At 40.7% G+C, this 19,477-nt stretch overlaps 3 protein-coding genes across 4 annotated transcripts; 1 reads left to right on the plus strand and 2 right to left on the minus strand.

Moving 5' to 3' along the window:
• Positions 1–221: 221 nt before the first annotated feature.
• Positions 222–1,247, plus strand: LOC308246713 (replication factor C subunit 5-like; the record flags this gene model as incomplete). Its single annotated transcript, XM_080665108.1, is given in 2 exon segments — positions 222–377; positions 381–1,247. Coding segments are annotated over 2 exon segments (1,023 nt in total).
• Positions 1,248–6,355: 5,108 nt separating this feature from the next.
• Positions 6,356–11,666, minus strand: PTP4A1 (protein tyrosine phosphatase 4A1). 2 transcript variants are annotated; one of them, XM_080665685.1, is made up of 5 exons: positions 11,127–11,666; positions 9,730–9,822; positions 9,279–9,409; positions 8,043–8,117; positions 6,356–7,740 (listed from the first exon to the last, which is right to left on the minus strand). In XM_080665685.1, the coding sequence occupies exons 1-5, from the start codon at positions 11,229–11,231 to the stop codon at positions 7,623–7,625; spliced, it is 522 nt and encodes a 173-aa protein (XP_080521811.1). In that variant the 5' UTR covers positions 11,232–11,666; the 3' UTR covers positions 6,356–7,622. The 2 variants fall into 2 exon arrangements, with proteins under 2 accessions (XP_080521811.1, XP_080521812.1); XM_080665686.1 differs by having other exon boundaries at positions 6,356–7,736; positions 11,127–11,267.
• Positions 11,530–15,204, minus strand: LOC308247120 (uncharacterized protein). Its single transcript, XM_080665688.1, has 2 exons — positions 14,969–15,204; positions 11,530–11,669 (listed from the first exon to the last, which is right to left on the minus strand). Exons 1-2 carry the CDS (start codon positions 15,005–15,007, stop codon positions 11,574–11,576), a joined length of 135 nt encoding a protein of 44 aa, XP_080521814.1. The 5' UTR covers positions 15,008–15,204; the 3' UTR covers positions 11,530–11,573.
• Positions 15,205–19,477: the final 4,273 nt, after the last annotated feature.

Below are 19,477 nucleotides of genomic sequence, written 5' to 3' on the forward strand. Positions count from 1 at the left end.
AAGACTCTAAATAATTTAGCAGTAAATAATGTCTAAGTTTAGCCTAAGTCTAGTGTTTGTCAACCTTAATTATTCATGGCACCATTTTACTAACAATATATCTAAAAACATCTGTGAACATAAGAGACTATAATAGGCCTTGTCTTAAAATAAACAAAGCCAAGTGCTGACCCCCGTGGATGCAATGACTCCAGCGGATTGGACACCTTCATCGCCCCGCCATGGAAACCTCAGCGCACCAGCACCAGCAGCAGCAGCCCTCGGCGTCCAAGATCAGGAACCTGCCCTGGGTTGAAAAATACCGGCCACAGACACTGAGTGATCTCATTTCTCATCAGGACATTTTGAGTACCATTCAGAAATTTAACAGTGAAGATTGATTGCCACACCTGATTCTCTATGGTCCTCCGGGGACAGGAAAAACATCCACCATCCTGGCCTGTGCTAAACAGCTGTACAAAGATAAAGAATTTGGCTCCATGGTCTTGGAGCTGAATGCTTCAGACAACAGAGGAATAGACATCGTTTGGGGACCAATCCTGAGCTTTGCTAGCACAAGGACAATATTTAAGAAAGGCTTTAAGCTGGTGATCCTGGATGAGGCGGATGCCATGACTCAGGACGCCCAGAATGCCTTGAGGAGAGTGATTGAGAAATTTACTGAAAATACCAGATTTTGCCTCATCTGTAACAGAAAGTCAAAGATCATCCCCGCTTTGCAGTCCCGGTGTACAAGGTTCCGATTTGGTCCCCTGACCCCTGAACTCATGGTCCCACGCCTGGAACATGTCATAGAAGAAGAGAAAGTTGATGTAAGTGAAGGTGGAATGAAAGCACTTATAACTCTTTTCAGTGGAGATATGCGACGGGCTCTGAACATTTTGCAGAACACCAACATGGCCTTTGGGAAGGTGACCGAGGAAACTGTCTACACCTGCACAGGGCACCCACTCAAGTCAGACATCGCCAACAACCTGGACTGGATGTTGAATCAAGACTTCACCATGGCCTACATAAATATCATGGAGCTGAAAACTCTGAAGGGGTTGGCATTACATGACATCCTGACGGAGATTCACTTGTTTGTGCATAGAGTTGACTTTCAATCTTCAGTTCGAATACACTTATTGACCAAAATGGCTGACACTGAGTACAGACTTTCTGTGGGCACTAACAAGAAGATTCAGCTGAGTTCCCTCATTGCAGCTTTTCAAATCACCAGAGACCTGATTGTCTCGGAGGTCTAGATGCTGAGGACCATTTGCTGCAGTCTCAGGCCCAGCAGTGACTAGAGAACAGGGGACTTAGTTACGGGACGAACTGCTGCCCGCGTCAGGGGATGAAGCCACAATCACCCAAGTCTTGGAAAATTCTTGTTCCAGGCATGGGTGGGCAGACATATAAAAAGTACCTTGTTTGTGGCTGTTTGGAGCAGAGTGTACAGAACAATTTTAGTGAACAACTGTCTCATTGCACTGCCCACTTGTGTTTTATAGGCAGAAAAAGGCAAACACCTTTATTTCAACTGTAAGGCTTTTACCCTTTAGTTGCTTGGATGACAGGAAGTTAGCTTACTCAATGTCATTTTGGACTTTAAGGCTTTCAAATATAATATGGCCCATGTGTCTTCCAACTCAAGATAAACAGAACATCTCCAAAATTACGTATAGTTTGTGACACTGTGTCTACTTTGAGAGTAGATGTTAACAGATTTCTGGCCCAAACTGTTATAAAATGGACGCCCAGGATGCCTTCCTCAATTCTCTTCCTTTCAAAACTGGTCTTTTTATTTCTCCTCTTGAAGCAGAGGACTTACTAGCAGGTTCCTAATTGTGGATGGACAGTAGAGAAAACATTCATTTTTATGCCATTAGGGGCCAGAAGTTGTATAATACGTACTTACTGCAGGGGGTGGGGGTAAGGGGAGGCAGCACAAGATTGAGCCTGACTCTACACCTGCCACTGGGAAGGATAGGCCTGGGTGCAGATGTGGCAGCTCACTACAGTAGTCAATGCTGCATTGATATCACTCCTCAGAATTAAAATAAAGCAGCTTTCTTGTTGGTTATGTTAAAAAAAATAAACAAAGCCAAATATAATGATTTATAGTCTTGATGACTAAGGATAATCCTTAGCAATATCTGTAATTGTTTTGTGCTGTGTGCAACATTGATGGCCTGAAGGTCTACTGAGGTATCCAAGCCTAAGGCTGTAAGTCATAGCACTGAGTGTCCCAAATGGCTGTGCCTTTTGGATTCAGTTTAGTTATATAATCCAAGTCTCTCAATATCCAGTTGACAAGTATATCTTATCCATATGCTTCTCTCCCCTGTGCTCTGCATCTTATTTACCACCTCTAGTCTGGCAGGAAATTAAATTACCAAAACTTGATAGTTATATCGAAAATATTACATATGCTTAAATAAGCACCCATGATTCCCTAATAAGCACACGTTAGTTCCTAAACTTCATGTCTGTTGTGGTTGATTGAAAACTTTATGCTTGATATTTCAGTTACATGGGATGATGCTGTGGATTAATACTCTTTAAATCCACTTTTAAAATTCATATGTGGTAGACATGTATATTTCTGGCTTATCAGCACATGATAGGATTGCATTTCCTGTGCTGAATGGTTATGTGACTAGTTCTGCACAGTGAGTTGAATAGAAGCGTTATGATTTTTTCGTCAAGAACTTAATTGTGAGAAACTCCAATGCTACCCCCCTCATTTTTTTTTTTTTTTGGTCACTAGCTCTGTTCCACAGAGTAGATGTTCCATCAGTATGGGTCCCTATAATGTATGTGAAGCTTAAGTGAGAAATAAACCTAAGTTACTTTCAGATTGGTGTTTCTCAGCCTATTCTGATTTACTTTAAAAAGGTTTTTCTGCAAAAACAGAAAAGAGTTCGATCTAAATGAAAGTGATAACATCACATGGTTTTTATGAACAGTTAAGGAAAATGAGCATGAGTTACAAAAGCAGTTGAACTCATACAAAAGTTTTAACTGGTCTCATAAAAAATGGTCAGGCACATGTAGTCATAGCTGTGTGTAGTGAATAGTCACACAGTTTTAAACCTGAGTTCTACCACTTATTAGCTAGTAATCTACCTGGAGGCTCAAATATTTTATGTATAAAATTGGGGTAATATAGGATTACTATGTAATCGTATGTAATAAAAGCCTAATATCCTAAGTGTCCGGTTGACCGGTCTGCTGTTCAACCAAAGAGTAATATTCTAATGATATGCTAAGTCTGCTCAACCGCTCGCTATAATGTGCACTGACGACCAGGGGGCAGACGCTCCAACTGGTAGTTAGCTTGCTGCTGGGGTCCAGCCAATTGGGACTGAGCGAGACCAGCCACACACACCCTGGAGCCCTCCCACAGTTCTTCCCTGGCTGGCCAACCTCTCACATCTTTCCCCAGCCCCGATTGTGCACTGGTGGGGTCCCTCGGCTTGGCCTGTGCCCTCTCACAATCCGGGACCCCTTGGGAGATGTTGGAGAGCCGGTTTCGGTCTGATCCCACAGGCCAAGCTGAGTGGCCCCACTGGTGCATGAATTTGTGTACTGGGCCTCTAGGCAAATTATAAGTCACCTGACAATACTACTCTTAATGGCATTACTTACTATATTAATCAACTAGTCTGGCAATATATAACAAATTATAGAATTACTGTTAATTCTTCCATTCAAAACTTAATGCATACAGCTGGCTTACTTCATTGAGCTCAAATATATATTTTCCTGCCTGGCTGGTGTGGCTCAGTGGTTTAGCATCAACCTTTGAACCAGGTGGTCATGATTTGATTCCCAGTCAGGGCACATGCCTGCCTGGGTTTTGGGCTCAATCCCCAGTAGGAAGCATGCAGGAAGCAGCCAATGATTCTCATCACTGAATTTCCTTCCCCTTCTTTCTCTCTGAAACCAATAAAAACATATATATATGTTTATACACACACACACACACATATATATTTAAAAAATATATACTTTCCTTAGCTTTTCTTCCAATATTCTGCTTAGGTTAGTTACCACACCATCGTGCAGAAACACTGTCAGATCCTTTAAAATCAGTCTTTAATTTTCATTCAGGTATAAGGAGGCATACACACACACACACATTTATTCAAGGAATCAGGGAATGTATAGTATAAACATGTACAGCAAACAGGACTTCATATTTTTTTTTTCAAAACTAAAAACTTCATTGTCTATGTGTAAAGAAATTTTGCTACTTATGCTCCCACTTCACTTTGAAATTACACTGCCAGAAACTTGAATAGAAAACATTCTCTTAATTATGAAAAGGGCTGGCGTACTATTTGTTGGTGGTCAAAATCTGGAGACCATCTTTTATATTCTCTGCCATAAAATTACATTTAAAACAGAACCCAGAAAATGAGATTCTGTAGCCAACTTTTGGGACCAAAATTCCCTTTTGAAGTGGTCTAGCTGGAAGGGGATGTGATCAGATGTGATTGCATGCCTAGGCTGTGTGAAGTTGTGGGGAAAAAAAGCACTTAGGAAAAGCGGCTGTTAGGTGGAATAAATGAAGGTTGCAGTGTGCTGCAAAATGGCCAATGGCATTTGTAAGTTTTTCTTTGAACTAAGATTGCATTTTTCTTGTTTCGCTTTAGTAATCACATTACTTACCTATCAGCAACATTATAGTTCCTATAGACAAGCCTTGTCAACTACTATTTATATCAGGGAAATTGTTGTCCAAAACCAAGTAACCAAATTTTAAAACACCATCTGATGACTTCCTATATACAAGGTCTCAACTCATAGTTCTTTCTTATTAGGTACTAGTGACCGGTGCAAGGATTTGTGCACATTGAAAGGAAATTAATTAGAAGGTGGCTGGCAGGACAGGACTGGGTGAGACAGACCTGACTCGCCCTGGTGCCAACCTCCTGTGGTCTGCCCCCGGCTGGCACTGCTGTGGCTCAAAGGGGCATCTGTGGAGTGAGTGGGTCCCTCCGGCAGGTGGGGTCCTTTGGCCTGGCCTGTGAGGATGGGCCGAAACCAGCTCTGACATCGCCCGAGGGGTCCCAGAGTGCGAGAGGGCACTCTGCAAAGTTGGTGTCATACAGGATGTAGAATGCAAATGCCAAGTGTGCAATAAACCAGATTTGGGGCCAACAGTGCCCCAGCAACATAATCCACAGCCAAAGGTGGAATCGGGCTCCCTCCTCCCTGGTTTCAGAGTGTGTCACCTGAGAACCGCTGCTGCCAAGTCACTGCAGCTAAGCAACTCCTGCATTGAGCGTCTGCCCCCTGGTGGTCAGTGCGCATCATAGCAACCAATCGGACAGACAGCATATTAGCCTTTTTTTATATATACAAGATAAGGAATCTCCCAGGATATGAGTATTCCTATAAGTCATATTTATAAGATGGAAAATGTTTGGATAGAAAGCAAATCTCAGTGTATACTATACAGATGAGGTTTAAGATTTTTAGCACCACATATACAATCTAACACTGCAAACTGTTTCAAACTCAGTGTTTCATTAATCATGATGGCATCTCCTCTCAATAAACACGAATGCTGCTTTATGGGGTATGTGATAGAGAAATTATCATTTTGTAATCTACATAAAATTATCTTAATAGGTTACATTAAAAAAAAAACCACAAACAACCCAAGAAAAAAATAGTCAGGTTAACTAACTTAGCCCCAATCACAGGACATCAAAAATTTAAAGAACCAAGGATCCCAAGGTTCCCTCTTATCCTTTTACCCTGCTCTAAGTTTCAAGAATGGAGTATGTTAAGTGCTGAACTGATGGAAGCAAATCTTTAAAACACAAATATTGTTTTTCACTCAAATTTGAGTCTTTTATTTGGTTCTGTTATTTAAAAAAAGAAATGGACAAGGACCTTGTAAGATGAGCTATGTACGCATGCTTCAGATTACCGAAACATTTCTCAAGCCCTCTTGTGCCAAATACTTGTTTAAATTAATCAAAAACCTAGTTATATAATTAATTTATGAGAAAACTAAAGCTCAGAAGTTGACCCTAACCAGTTATTTGGTGGAATTGAACTTCAAATCAAGGACTTCCCCTTCTATATATACTGTTTCTCCTCAGTACAGAATAGTACATAATGGTTCAAAACTATCTAAATCTCTAAAAAGCAGTTTATAATGAAAAGCACTTTTAATAGTTTTCATGACTCTAACAAATTATCTATAAGGAGCTTACTAAAATGACTTCATTTAATCATTCATTAAAAATACACACACACACACTTTACTTCAAATGGAGCTAGTTACTAAGTGAAATGCAATTCAGTCTTAACATGTTCTCAAGTTAACTTTAAGCAAAAACAATGTCAGTGATGATAAATGCATCTCATTTATTTAGATGTTTAAGCTCTCGCACTAAATTTTTACAAGCTGGTGAACACTGACAAATTATTTCTCCCACAGAACTATAACCACACATTCCCAAACAGTATAAATATATGGTTGAACTAACATCAATACACATCACCATTTTATCAATTACATAATAAAACAAATTATCAAGTATCCAAATATTAAGTTACACAGCTCGAAAGGCATATAAAATATTAGATGTCTGCTCAATTCATTAGCAGAAACCCACTTCTTTTTTTTGCAAGAGGGTGGGAAGGAAAAAAAATCACACTTCAAACAAAAATAAGTTGGTAAACTTCAGAATGTATGAAAAAAATACAAGAATTCAGAATTTTTATGATTAAGAATCGTTTTAGCTACAACAAAGCATGTCTACCCTTAAAAAAATATTTACCAAAGAGCATATTCTACATGTTCCACACAAGACAAAGGCAACATCTTACTAAAAATACTTAATAGCCCCCTCTCACTCTTTTCTCAGGCCCTCCCTATAAGTTGCACATCAAGTGCAAACATTAAAATTAACTGTAAGGCTTTTAGTCTGGAGACATTAAAGACATGTGCTTCTATACAATGCAGATTTTCAAAACGGAGGCTTTCCATAACAGCACAAAATGAGATTTATAGAAAGACATTAAATAATAACCAAGACTTTGTATAAAAATCAAAAAAAGTTGAGCAAACCTGATGTATACTTGTATGAATGTGGGAGATGTAAACATAAAGTGAGCAGGCAAATAATCATATAGGCCCTACTTTCTATGTTTGAAATGACTGAAGGGATAAACCACATAAGGTCCAGAGTGTTCATAGTTCCTGGGATTTTAGTTCTGTATGAAACTAAAATATACAAGTATTGTGCTGGGTATTTTGGCACCTAATCTTTCTAAATCTTTTATATATCGGTAAGATTCTGACATGGGAATAGATTTAAAAACATAACTCAATATTGCATGATTTTAGGAAAAGTAAATTGGTACAAATGATAAGCAGATTTTAAATGCTGAACAGTAAGAATCTTGCCAAGTGTCAAAATAGGTTGATCATAACCCAAACATAGAGGTTGCAATTCTGTCAAGCTTGTGGCCTGATAAAACTGCTTTTCAACCCTCTTTTGGAAGCTTCATTAGACTTATTCACCAAGCCAACATGTTGGCTAATATATATGACAAATTAGGTCCTATCTCAAGTTCCACTTTCAAGGCAATGGCATCAGGCACCCGTTTTATTGAATGCAACAGTTGTTTCTATGACCACTGGAGTCTTTGAAGCGCAGCCGCATTTTAGGACGATACTTCTCCAAATACAGAAGTTGCTTGCTGTTAAAAGCTCCACGCCGCTTTCTGAAAGGGAAAAACAAAACATGGAAGTAATTAAAGCAAAAGCCCTCCATTAATAACATTCACTGTGCTATAGGCAGTTATGACTACTCTTGTGGCACTTTATCTTTTGATTATTACACTGTGACCTAATGCAGAAATATGGATAGGCATACATGTGTAAATGGAATGCAAGAGAGAAAAGATCTTTATTTCTAGGTTTTAATACTATCTTAAAAATGGTCAGATCAGTTGCTAGAAAAAAATGTGTTTTCATAGTAATATAAACTCACTCCCATACAATGAAAAAAAAAATTATTACTTACTGTCTTATGAACTGTACTGCATCTTCATATTTCATTCCACCTTCGATTAATGCTAGGGCAACAAGCACTGGAGCTCTGGTGAGGCAAGAACTTTGATAAATCATTTTCACAAAACCAAGCCTGGGATAATTCAATATTCCATACACTAGAGGCCTGGTGCATGAAATTCGTGCATGGGGGGGTGGGGAGAGAGGAGAAGGTGCATCCCTCAGCCCAGCCTGCACTCTCTCCAATCTGGGACCCCTTGAGGGATGTCCGACTGTCCAATTAGGCCCAGTGGGATCGGACATCCCTCTCACAATCCAGGACTGCTGGCTCCCAACTGCTCACCTGCCTGCCTGCCCCTAACCGCTTCTGCCTGCCAGCTGATCACCCCATAACTGCTCTCCCCTGCTGGCCTGATTGCCTCCAACTGCCCTCCCCTGCTAGCCTGGTCATCTTTGACCACATGGGGATGGCCATCTTGTGTTGGAGTGATGGTCAATTTGCATATTACATCTTTATTAGATAGGATTCCCCAATACAATTATTTATTACACTTCCTATATAATACATGTAGTAAATGTTGATTTATGTTAAAAAATTAAGTACCAGTATTTTCATATCAAACTTAGATTTTACCTAGAACCAAAAATGAACTATGCCCTTAACTATTACAAATTTAGAAGTTAAAGCTTTTATTATTAAAAAAGAATCTTGAAAGTATTTAGGGGAGAGCATAAGTCTTGATAACTGCAGACAATTTTTTTTCCTGAGTTCCAAGCACTGAAAAATATTTACCACTTAAAAATTTTGTTTTTAAATGTCATTAACTCCTTTCTAAAGATCTCTAGAAATATGCTTTCTTGGGTAACAAGTTCCTACTGAATCAGGATCACTAGGATCAAGGACCCTATCAAAAGTACACCATATGCAAACTACCTTAGAGACAAATTCACAATCCTTTTTCCTGATATTAACAATGACTCCAATAGCTTGGATAAAACCTAGCACACACAATTGTATAAGTGATTATGCACAAAGAGCCAAGTGTAAATTGTAGCTATAGCATTTGTTAATTCCAGCTACGCTGGAAATACATTATTCTGTTATAATTACCTACTTTTTAATTTATAGTTCAGTAATTTAACAAAGCAAATTGATTCATGAAGTGATTACTGAGTTTTTATTGGAGTCAGTATCAAGTTTTACTAAAAATAAGACAAATACCATTAACTAGATTTAAGAAATTCTTACCTTCCAAGGCCTGCAACACAATGTACAGCAATACAACAACCAGGTTCTTCACGAAACTTAATTTTTACAAGATTTAACCAATCATCAACAATCTGGTTGGACGGTGGTGCACCATCATCGAAAGGCCAATCCTAAGTCAAAAGAAGAAACATTTTAGATTTTTAATATAATACCACTAATATTTCTAAATTTTTAACACTCAATTGTTTTCAAATACATCTTAATATATTTAAACTTGTGTTTTGATACTCCAATGTCAATGAAATGTAAATAAATGCCAAATCTTTATAAAAATATTTTATTACTTCAAAACCTTGGTTGGCTTTACCTTTGTTTTGAAATTAAGGTACTGCACAATTTTAAAAATTAAGGTTAAGTCAATGATTTATTTCAATAAACTTTTATAGCACAGTATCATAAACGCATAGGAATTATTAAATTAAATACTTACAAGAACATGGATGCCTTCTTTCTCCACAAGAGTAGTGTCATAAGTTGCTTCACATACTCTTACTATTGTGGTAACACCATACTTCTTAAGTTCCTGGATAAAACACATAAAAAAATACTCAATAGTCTTTATACCATGTCACTATTGCCACCATTTGCCATTTTGATTCTCTCTCCAATAGGTATTGAAGTTTACTAAAAAATCATGCAACAAATAGCATAACCTATGTATATTTAATAGGGAACTGAGATCTTGTTTTAAAAATGACAATACTAAAATAGCATAAAAGGATAAGGCAATGTTAAACATTACATGCTTTAATAAATTAAAAGTTAAAAAAATATTCCCAGCCCTAGCCAGGTTGGCTCAGTTGACAGGGTCAGTTTGAGGACTGAAGCGTTCCTGGTTTGATTCCAGACAAGGGCATGTACCTGGGTTGCAGGCTTGATCCCCTGCCCTGGTTGGGCATGTGGGAGGCAACCAATGGATGTGTCATCTCTCTCACATTGATGTTTCTCTGTCTCCCCCACTCCCTCTCACTCAAAAAAAAAAAAAAAAAAAAAAATCAATGGAAAAATATCCTCTGGTGAAAATTAACAAAAAATCCCAGGTCCTTCATTATAGTAAAGTTTTGTTTATAGTTATGGTGACCCACTGGTTAGTTGGAGATGAAGCACTAATGAAAGAGAATTAGAAGTGATTCATAAAGGTAAACAGAACCAAAGGAATCTCTTAACTCCTTAAACTACAGGCTTTAAGATTCATACTGAATTTACTAAAATATTAACTCTTTGTCTTTTAAAAAATACATATATATATTGCTTGACATCAAAACTATTCTATGATCTGCACATATTTATAAAACACATATGCATCCAAATACATCATTCAGCATTACATTCCTTCCTTATAGTCAAAAGAGGCACACAGCAAGACAGTTTTGGTGACAGTAACCAGTAGGAAGCAGTAGAATTAGTAACTGAAAATTGGATTCTACATATCAAATGGGGTCCAAGATATACATTAATCTTGTTTTGTGGTATTAGCCATTACACAAAGCTGATATATAAACAATCCATGTAAATGGCAACCCTCCTCCTATAAATTTCATATAAGCAAGAGCCATACTATTAACACTGTCCACATAAATCTAAAGTAAGCAAACTTCGAGGCATGAAGAACTAGATGTTAACTTATAAATCTAAAGTAACTCAAGTACATGTTCTTCAAATGTGTAACAATTTACCTTTAACCTAAAGACAACACTGATACTTCTTTTCTGGAACTTGGAACTGTAGGCATATATCTCAGAATTTTCCAAAATATTCTGTTACACAAAAAGCTCCACTATCAAACTGTCAAGTTTAAGAAAAATTTTAAAAAGTATCAAACCTTACCTCTATGAATTTGTTTAAGGTCGCATTGGTTGGATTGTGTGTAATAAGAAATCTCATGTTCTTGTATGTGACTTCCACAGGAGCTGGGCGGTTCATTCGAGCCATGATAATTTAGTTAAAAAACACTCAATAGGGTTATGAAAGAATTTAAAAATTGAATACAGAAACGATGCAAAGAAACTGAGTCTACTTCAATATACTCCACTTGAAATTCTCAGTGCTTTGAGTGAAGTTGGGAGTAATGGGAAATGAAATGAACCTCCTAACAAGAAGCAGCAATTCTTCAATCCAGTAATACTGAGGCAATAGAAAGGAAGTGCACTGAGGTTTACCCCATCCAGGTCAGAACTTGTAAAATGCTTTGCAGTTTTCAGTTCAACACTTCTGTGTCCAGGTTAACCACTCATATGGGGGCTTCTTGGTGGAGTAGTAATGAATTTCTACAGTTCACTTGTCTGCATAGAGATCGTGCTGTGCCTGGCAATAATCTCCACTGCCCTTCAGAAACTCCATAAATGTGTGACCAAGAACACCACAGAACTGCTGTTTAAAAAAGAAAGGGAGAGAGAAAGAGAAAGTTATTTTCCAATTCAAAAGAAACATGTTATTCTATTAAAGTACTTAAGTACACAGGATCTTTTCAAATTTTGGTCCAAGCTTACCTTTTTAACTTTTATTTGAACCACAAAAATACAAGAATAATTACAGGTTTAAGCAATAAGCAAAAAACAAGCATTCACAAATAGATTTTCTAAAACTTTGAAGCTGTTAGTCTTCCCATAATTTACTTACTTTTCTAAAGACAACCAATATATTTTTGAAAAACAAATTGGTTCTCAAAAATATATAAATCTCATTTGATCCTTAGTAACCCATTAATTTATCATTTTAACAGATTTTCCTCATTTAAGTCTCTGGAAATTACAAAGTTGTTATGTGAAATATTATTAAATGTATGTTTATAAATGAAAAAAAGCCAATTCCCATTTATAACTATAAAAGATAATTTCAGTAATATTCTTGTATTTTAAACCCAAAATTTCATTCATCCAGCTTAAAACCATATCTAATTCAAAAGGGTAGAGAAGTGGTAGGTAGTGAAAATCACTCTGCATTTCTTTCATAGGTCTTAAAAGCAAGGGAACTACTACCACCAATACATACATTTATATTTTTCCCAAGTTCCCCTTCAAGAACTAAATCAGTTTTCTGTCACTATAAAACATTAAACGAATATACACAAGTTATTCTCTGAATATGCACACAAAAAGTATCAATGTCAAATGTTATCTCCTCCCAAGTAGTCTTGTTTATAAGAAATTTGCTTACTTTGAATAAGAAAAGGAATATTATTAGCAGGTTATAACAAGAGCACAAAGTGCCAGCCAGCCATTGCTCCAAAAAGGTTATATTTATTCTCCTAGGTTAATGCCAAATAAAATAAAATTTTGTAACTAAAGTTTCAATTAATTTTCTAGATTTAAATTTAAATATAAGCATTTAAAAGTCTTAAATTAAACTATGTGCTCCTATTTTCACTTACATCTTTAAATAGACTCCCATGTTAGTCATAGTTTCTAGAAAAACTTAACTAAAATCTGAATAACCCACACAGAAATCTAGCAGATCACAGAAAACATCCAGTCAGAAACCAAGGTCGTTTTTCTGCCAAAACAATGGAACAAAGGTCTTCCCATAAGATAATTTTTATTATTCCAAATTTGCTCAAATGAGCCCTTGGAGGTTGTTACTTCACTTGCTAGCTGGGTTAAAAACGTAGTGACCATATTATCATTAAGGATTCTACTCTTACAGTGAATAGACGGCAGTAACCTGGAAATAATTCCAAGTCTAACCTCATCTCAAGTCCTAAATATAACTTTCCTTGAATTAAAAAAAAACCCACATGTATTCTTGCATCTTTCTGATGACATACACTTGTAAAGCTGTTAAAGGCAATGAGTCTTCTCAGTATTCTGATTTCCAGGTACTATTCTTTTGCAATTATAAGCCAATTTATAAGCAGTTTTATCAGCAAGAAGAGAAAACAATATAGAAATAATTCACTTAGTGAATTTGTTATTTTTTTACAGAGTGGAGCCAGCCAGCGGCTGAAGGTGGGTGGGGTTGGGGGGCACCTACCAAAGCAGCAGTGACCACTGATACCTATCATCTTTCCTTTCTTTCCAAGACACCCGCACCCCTCCCTAATTTCCTCCATACAGGAAAAACGTTCTATAATAGGCAGTTCAGAAATACCAGCGAATTTCTCCTCTTATTTGAGTTGCATATAAAACGAGGGGAAAGAGCAATTTCAGAAGCTTACGTCAGATCGCAGAGTCAAGGCAGTTAATCTGTATAACAGCTTTGTAAAATACTTCGCTGGAGTCTGTCCCACATCTACTTATATTTTAGGTAATGCATCTAGAATAAAGCATGTATGACATGCTGCCTACTCTTGGGAAGGATCTAGCTTTCTGGTTTTTCAACTAATTTACTACCATCAAGCGAAAAAAAAACACAAACACGCACATAAAAAAGTTACGGGAAGCACTGTCGCAGAATCTGGATCCCAAGCAGGCCCACGGCTCCAACCACACTAGTGGCAAATAACTTAATACGTACTCTTGGAATGAAAGAGGCTTCCGCGGACAGAAGACAACCTTACAATCCTGGCTCAGGTTGGCTACTGCTGCCACGAGCCAACAGAGGGCAACACTTTACACCGAAGGATTTCAGAATAGCCCCCGATTAAAAGGCGCCAGCCAGGGCCCTGCCAGGATTGGCAGGGGAAGCGCGTGCAGGGGCCCGGCCGGGGACTTCCTGCGCTTCGGCGCAACAGCCGTAGCCCTGGAAGTTTCCAAGGCCGTTTCGCGACCTGCCCCAGAAGGACAAGACGCAACTTGTTCCCTTTATTCCAGAGCCCGAAGCGGGCGTTAAATCCGGAACAGCTCGAATTACCAGGTGGAGACGGAGAGAGCGGGGCGGGGAGTCGGCGCCCTCACCTAGTCGTTTCGCTCCAGCCCCCACAGGGCTGCAACTCGCGGACAGTCCCCCGAGGGCCGCCTGGCGCATACGGGGCCCGCCCGCGGCACCCCCTCTCCGCGCCGCAATCACGGGTTCGCGCGGCGCCCTCAGTCAGGCGCGGACGCCGAGGCCATTTTGTGTTGAGGCGCCGGTCCCGGCCGCGGAGCACGAAGGTGGCTGCCCCGGGCTCCTGTCCCGCGCCGGCCCCCCAAGAGCTCCCGGCCGAGGCCGTTGGCAGCCCTGCCTACCCCACACCGGGCCGGGTCTGGTGGCGACCCCGCCGCCGCCGCGCCCTGCCCGTATCCGGCTCCGCAGTGACACGCGCAACCCTCGCCCCACCCCGGGCCACGTCTCCCGCTCCCCGGGTGGGCCGCTCTCTCTCGGTTAAACAAAGGGGCCTCGGGACGCCTCGGGGCCCGGCCCGGGCGCGCCAGGCTGCAGGGCCAAGGGCGGAGGCGGCGGTCACAAAGCGGCTTTTGTGCCGCCCCGCCCGGCCCGCGGCGGCCTGAACCGCCCGTGTCCGCAGCGCAGGCCCGACCCCACCGCCCGCGCCGCCCCGGGCTAGGAAGGACGAGGAAGCCGGTGCCTTCCGCGGCCAACCGCCCCCCTCCACCGCAGTCCCCGCTGTCCGCCTCCCCGCAGTCAGCCACCATTGGCCGGTCGTAGCCCGGCTCCGTCCCACCCAGGACCCATCGAAGCTGCGGGCCCGGGCGGTGGGGAGCGGACGCCGGGCTCTGAACAAAGGCGACGACGGGCCTGGGGGGAGCCGGTCGTGGCGTCCCGGCCCGAGAGGCGGCGGTGCGACGGGTACTCACAGGAATATGTTTACTCATTGAAGATTGTGGCCTAATCATACAGCCGGTCCCGAGGCGGCGGCGACCCAGACGGCGGCGGTGGAGACGGCTGCAGGGCAGGGGGAGGCAGTGGTCGCGGCGGGGCGGCGGCGGCAGTGCAGACGGCGGCGGGGGCACCACGCTACCATGCAGTGAACCGCTCCAGGAGAGCGCGCAGCCGAGCCGGTCCGCAGTCCACGGGGCCAATACGCGCACCGAGGCTCCCTTGCGTCACAAACCCTCCCTTTTATAGCCGGCGCGACGTGCGAGGCCTCGGCCACCAATCACGGCAGGGGGCCCGGAGAGCGGGGGCGGAAGTCCGCCCCCTGCCGACGTCACGGCGCGGTGGCTGCCGCCGGCGTGAACCGGTTGATGAATGGCGAGGCGCCCCTGGGCGCGGGAGGGAGGGGGCCGTAGTAGGACGCTGGGGTGGACCAGCTCGGGGATGGGGAAGGGTTGGGAAAAGCTTCCGATCTATGGATTGGGGGAAATCGCGCCGCAAACCCTGGTTCTTGTGAAAACCACCGAGAGCGGCACACGTTACACGGAAGGCATGAAGTTTGCCTCAAACTTAAAATGCAATCCCTTTAGGGCTGGAACCGTGTCTCAGTCCCGATCCTGCTTGCTTCCACCCTAAGTCATAACCGCAGTCATCTTTTCCAGCGGTGTACCTTGGCACCTGGGCCTCCTACGATCTCCGTCATCAAATCATCTTTATGTCGCATGACCGCTGTACCCGATGACTTAACACCTTTAATGCCACGGCCCTAGGCTCCGACTTGGTGGATACTTGTCGCCGGGGGCACTTCCCAGCGGAGAGAAATGTAACCTCATCCTCATCCTATGTTAGACAGGGAGAGTATCTCGTGATGCAGATAAAACCCTAAGCTCGCTCTAGTCTTTTTGGGGTCACGTCTCCAATACTTCGGATGCTCGCAACGGCAATTGGCTCTCCTGTGGCATTTCGCAAGGACATGCATCCTTGTACTGCTGCTCGCTTGATGTGTTGTCACAGATAATGAAAGGCTGCTAAAAAGGAAGCGCTTTAAAAACAATGTTTCGTTTTGTCAAGGCCTGATGTAATCCTCTTGCGTCAAAGCTAAAGCTTTTCTTTTTGTTCACGTTCAGTCCTGTTGTCCCACTGTCCTCATAATTTAGGGCCTTACGAAGTAGAGCCTTATCACAAGTGTTCTGTGCTACACAAGGGCAACTCTGTCATTTGCAATCTGAAAATCCTTTTCTCCTCTGCTTTCTGGAAGGAGTAAACAGGACTTTTACCTACGTTGAAGAACTCAGTTTTCCACCAACACTGAGGCCTTTTGTTTGCTGTTTTCAGATTGGAGAGGTTTTACGGGATCAAATTGTGTCTTCGGTGTGCTGCAGCCTCTTAAGATTTATTAGCACTTATATTTAGACAGTGTGGTTGCATAGTTATTCAACTTTTTAAATAAACATACACTCTACAAAGTACGTTCAAAAAAAGAATAGGGTTAGGTTTTTACAGGAACAAAAGTCTACTCATCTTCATTTTAAAGAAATTACTTGCCCATGAATCCATCTAAGTCAAAGAAAGCTAAAGAGTTTGAGAAATATATGTCCCTTCATAATGAAATTATAAAAGGAGTAAATATTTTAAAGTCTTAAGTCCTAAAAAATATAGAAGGATTCAAAAGAGATCTTGGGGTATTAGGGGCCTTCCTAAGTAGGTCAGAGAGCAAAATGAAAGGCAGATTTTATTTTATAAAATTTAAAACTTCTATATGGCAAAAGACTTTTGGCAAAGTTAAAATATTCATGTCACCTGGGAGAAAATATTGGCAATGTATCATGAGCAGAATTAACATCATAATAAAGAAAAGGCTTGACCGTCATTTATAGCAGTGTAGTTAAAAAACATATTGTCAGCTACTTTCACTACAAAAGTTGGTCAGCACAGTGATGATAATTGGAATATGAAAGTTTTTCATATAATGACTTTTCCAAAAAGGGATTTGGTGATAATAAGATATAAGTTTAGCAAATGGTAAGCAGAACCAAATCAGTATTAGACAGTTTCCTTGTACTAGTAGAACTTGTGATACAGGTTGTGAGCCGTGTGATCCACAGATCCTATAATTACCACAGCAGTGCTGACATGAGTATCTAGCCAGTTACACTCCAGCTCTAAAAGCTGGACTCAAACTCATAAGTAGACTCATCAGCCTCTGGGGGTCAGACTCTCAGATGAGGTACCACTTTGTTCTACTTTAAAAAAAAGACCTAGTCCAAGGATGAAAAACTAGAGAAAGCTACTGAGAGAAAGGATACACTTTAAACAAGGAATGAACATGGTCTTGCTGACCAGCTCACTAAATTCTCTCAAGAGTAATCATGGGCTTACCACTCTGGCAGCTGCCATTGTGGTTCACTACTGTCCTAAGGGTGTCTGCTTTAATCAGCCCAATAGTTTTAAGCTCCTGATTCTTAGAGACCAGTAGTTCATCCCTACATTAGTCAGGAGACTCATGTAGTCACTAGATTCAAAACACTGTAGATTTGTACTTAGAGCATCAGCACCCACATTTATTAACAGAGGATCTCCAGATTGAGCCAGTAGGCTTGCAAATAGGGGTCCACACCTCTAAAAGTAAGAAAATATCTTTGAAAACCAACGCTGCAGAAGAAGCCCTAAGATGGGTGACTTCTCCTACTAAACAAGATGCCCCATTGTAAGTTACCTCTCAACAAAACCCTATTCTTGAGTTTACATGGTAGGCAAGACTTTTCATCAGCATATTCAAAATGCAAAAGCAAACAGTTGAGAGATACAGAAGACTGTTAAAAGCATCACAAGGAAGATCTGTAGAGAAGATGAAACGCTGTGGAAGACAACAAGCCAGCATATTCTGGTGGTGAAGAGTAATCCTTACAAGGACAGCAGATCTAGTAAATGTTGAATGATTCCAGTTATACCACACATATCAAAGGAATGGAGGATTTCATTCCTTTCACTGCTCAAATTGATTAGGGCTAAGAGTAGTTAGTTGGGACTATGAGGAAGTATTTTTAAAGATATTTCTTATTCCTTCTCTGCCATTCCCTACACTCTAAAATCTCAAGTCATTTAAAGAACTTCTTTGGTTTTAACTTCTAAAACATTCAATGATGACTCTAAAATAAGCTTTTCTCCTGAGTTCCAGATAAATATATTTTATGGGAAAAACTCCAACCACCTCATACTCAACATAGCTAAAACAGACCAATAATCTCCTCCCTTCTCTCATATGAGAGACCTGTTCATCTTACTGATGTCCTGATACCAGTGACTGGCACCTCTGCTCCTCGGGTACCCCAGCCAGAAACCTGGCAGTCATGCTAGGCTCTTCTTTTCTTCTATCTGACTGCCACTAATTTATCTACTAAATATCTCAGAAATTGTCCTCCCCCTTCCACTTTTTACTGTCGGGAGTCTTACTTCATTTGTTCCCTGCCTCCTTCCCTCCTTCCCTGCCTAATTCCTTCAATAATATTTACTAAGTTGTACTGAAATATCTTGATTCTGTTATTTCTAGTCTCCTTTCCAACTAATCCATCCTGTATTTCAAAAAATTCAGTGCCTTTAAAAAAATGCAAATCTGATTTTGTCAATCATCTACTAAAAATCCTCCAATAGTCCACCGCTAACTTTTAGAGAAAGTCCAAACTCTAGCAAGACATTTAAGACCCTCCAAATTATGCCTTTGCCTTGGGAACCCTACCTCCTACTCCACTGTTAACTCTTCTAGTCTTTGAAACCAATTATGATTTCCAAAATATATGCCATGCTTTCTCACATCTCCATGGTTTACAATTCCTTTTACCTGGGAAATTCTCTTTCTACTTCCCCTAAAACCATAAATTAATTCTCTTATGAAGTTTTCTTGACCTCTCCAACAACATAAGTAACCTATTCCCTGTGCTTCCGTGGTATCACCTTTTACATAACTGTATTGCAGCATTCACTGCACTTGAATAATCATTTTGTAAACTCCACTTGTCTCCCTCATATCCCATAAAGCTTTCCAAGGCAGAGGCTACATCCTTTTAATTTTCCTGTGTCTAACACAGTACTTGGCACAGGGTAGGTAGTTAATGAGCAATTAGTGTATTTTGTGCTAATATTGTTTCATGCTTGAATTAAGGATCTCTGGAGGATAGTGCTGGTATTTGGTAGACAGAAACCCTGAGAAATTGGATCTGGAAGCAGACAATGAGATTAGAAGGTGAAATCAAGAAAGTGATTAAGATAACAGCTTAGCTTATCTTGGATAGTATCACCGGAGAGGACAGATTGTTTGTTTATTTAGTTTGCTATGTTTGAAAATTTCTCCTAAGAGACTTTTAATAATTCATGTTTACATTATTGTGTTAGAATAATCTTACTCCCCCCCCCCCCGCCCCTTGAAGTGAAAAACAAGACAAAAGAATGGACAAATAGTGTCAGTGACTCAGGAATAAATTATTGATCTAGTA

The sequence above is a fragment of the Plecotus auritus genome (assembly GCF_963455305.1).
Source record: "Plecotus auritus genome assembly, chromosome: 4".
NCBI classification, from domain to species: Eukaryota; Metazoa; Chordata; class Mammalia; order Chiroptera; family Vespertilionidae; genus Plecotus; species Plecotus auritus.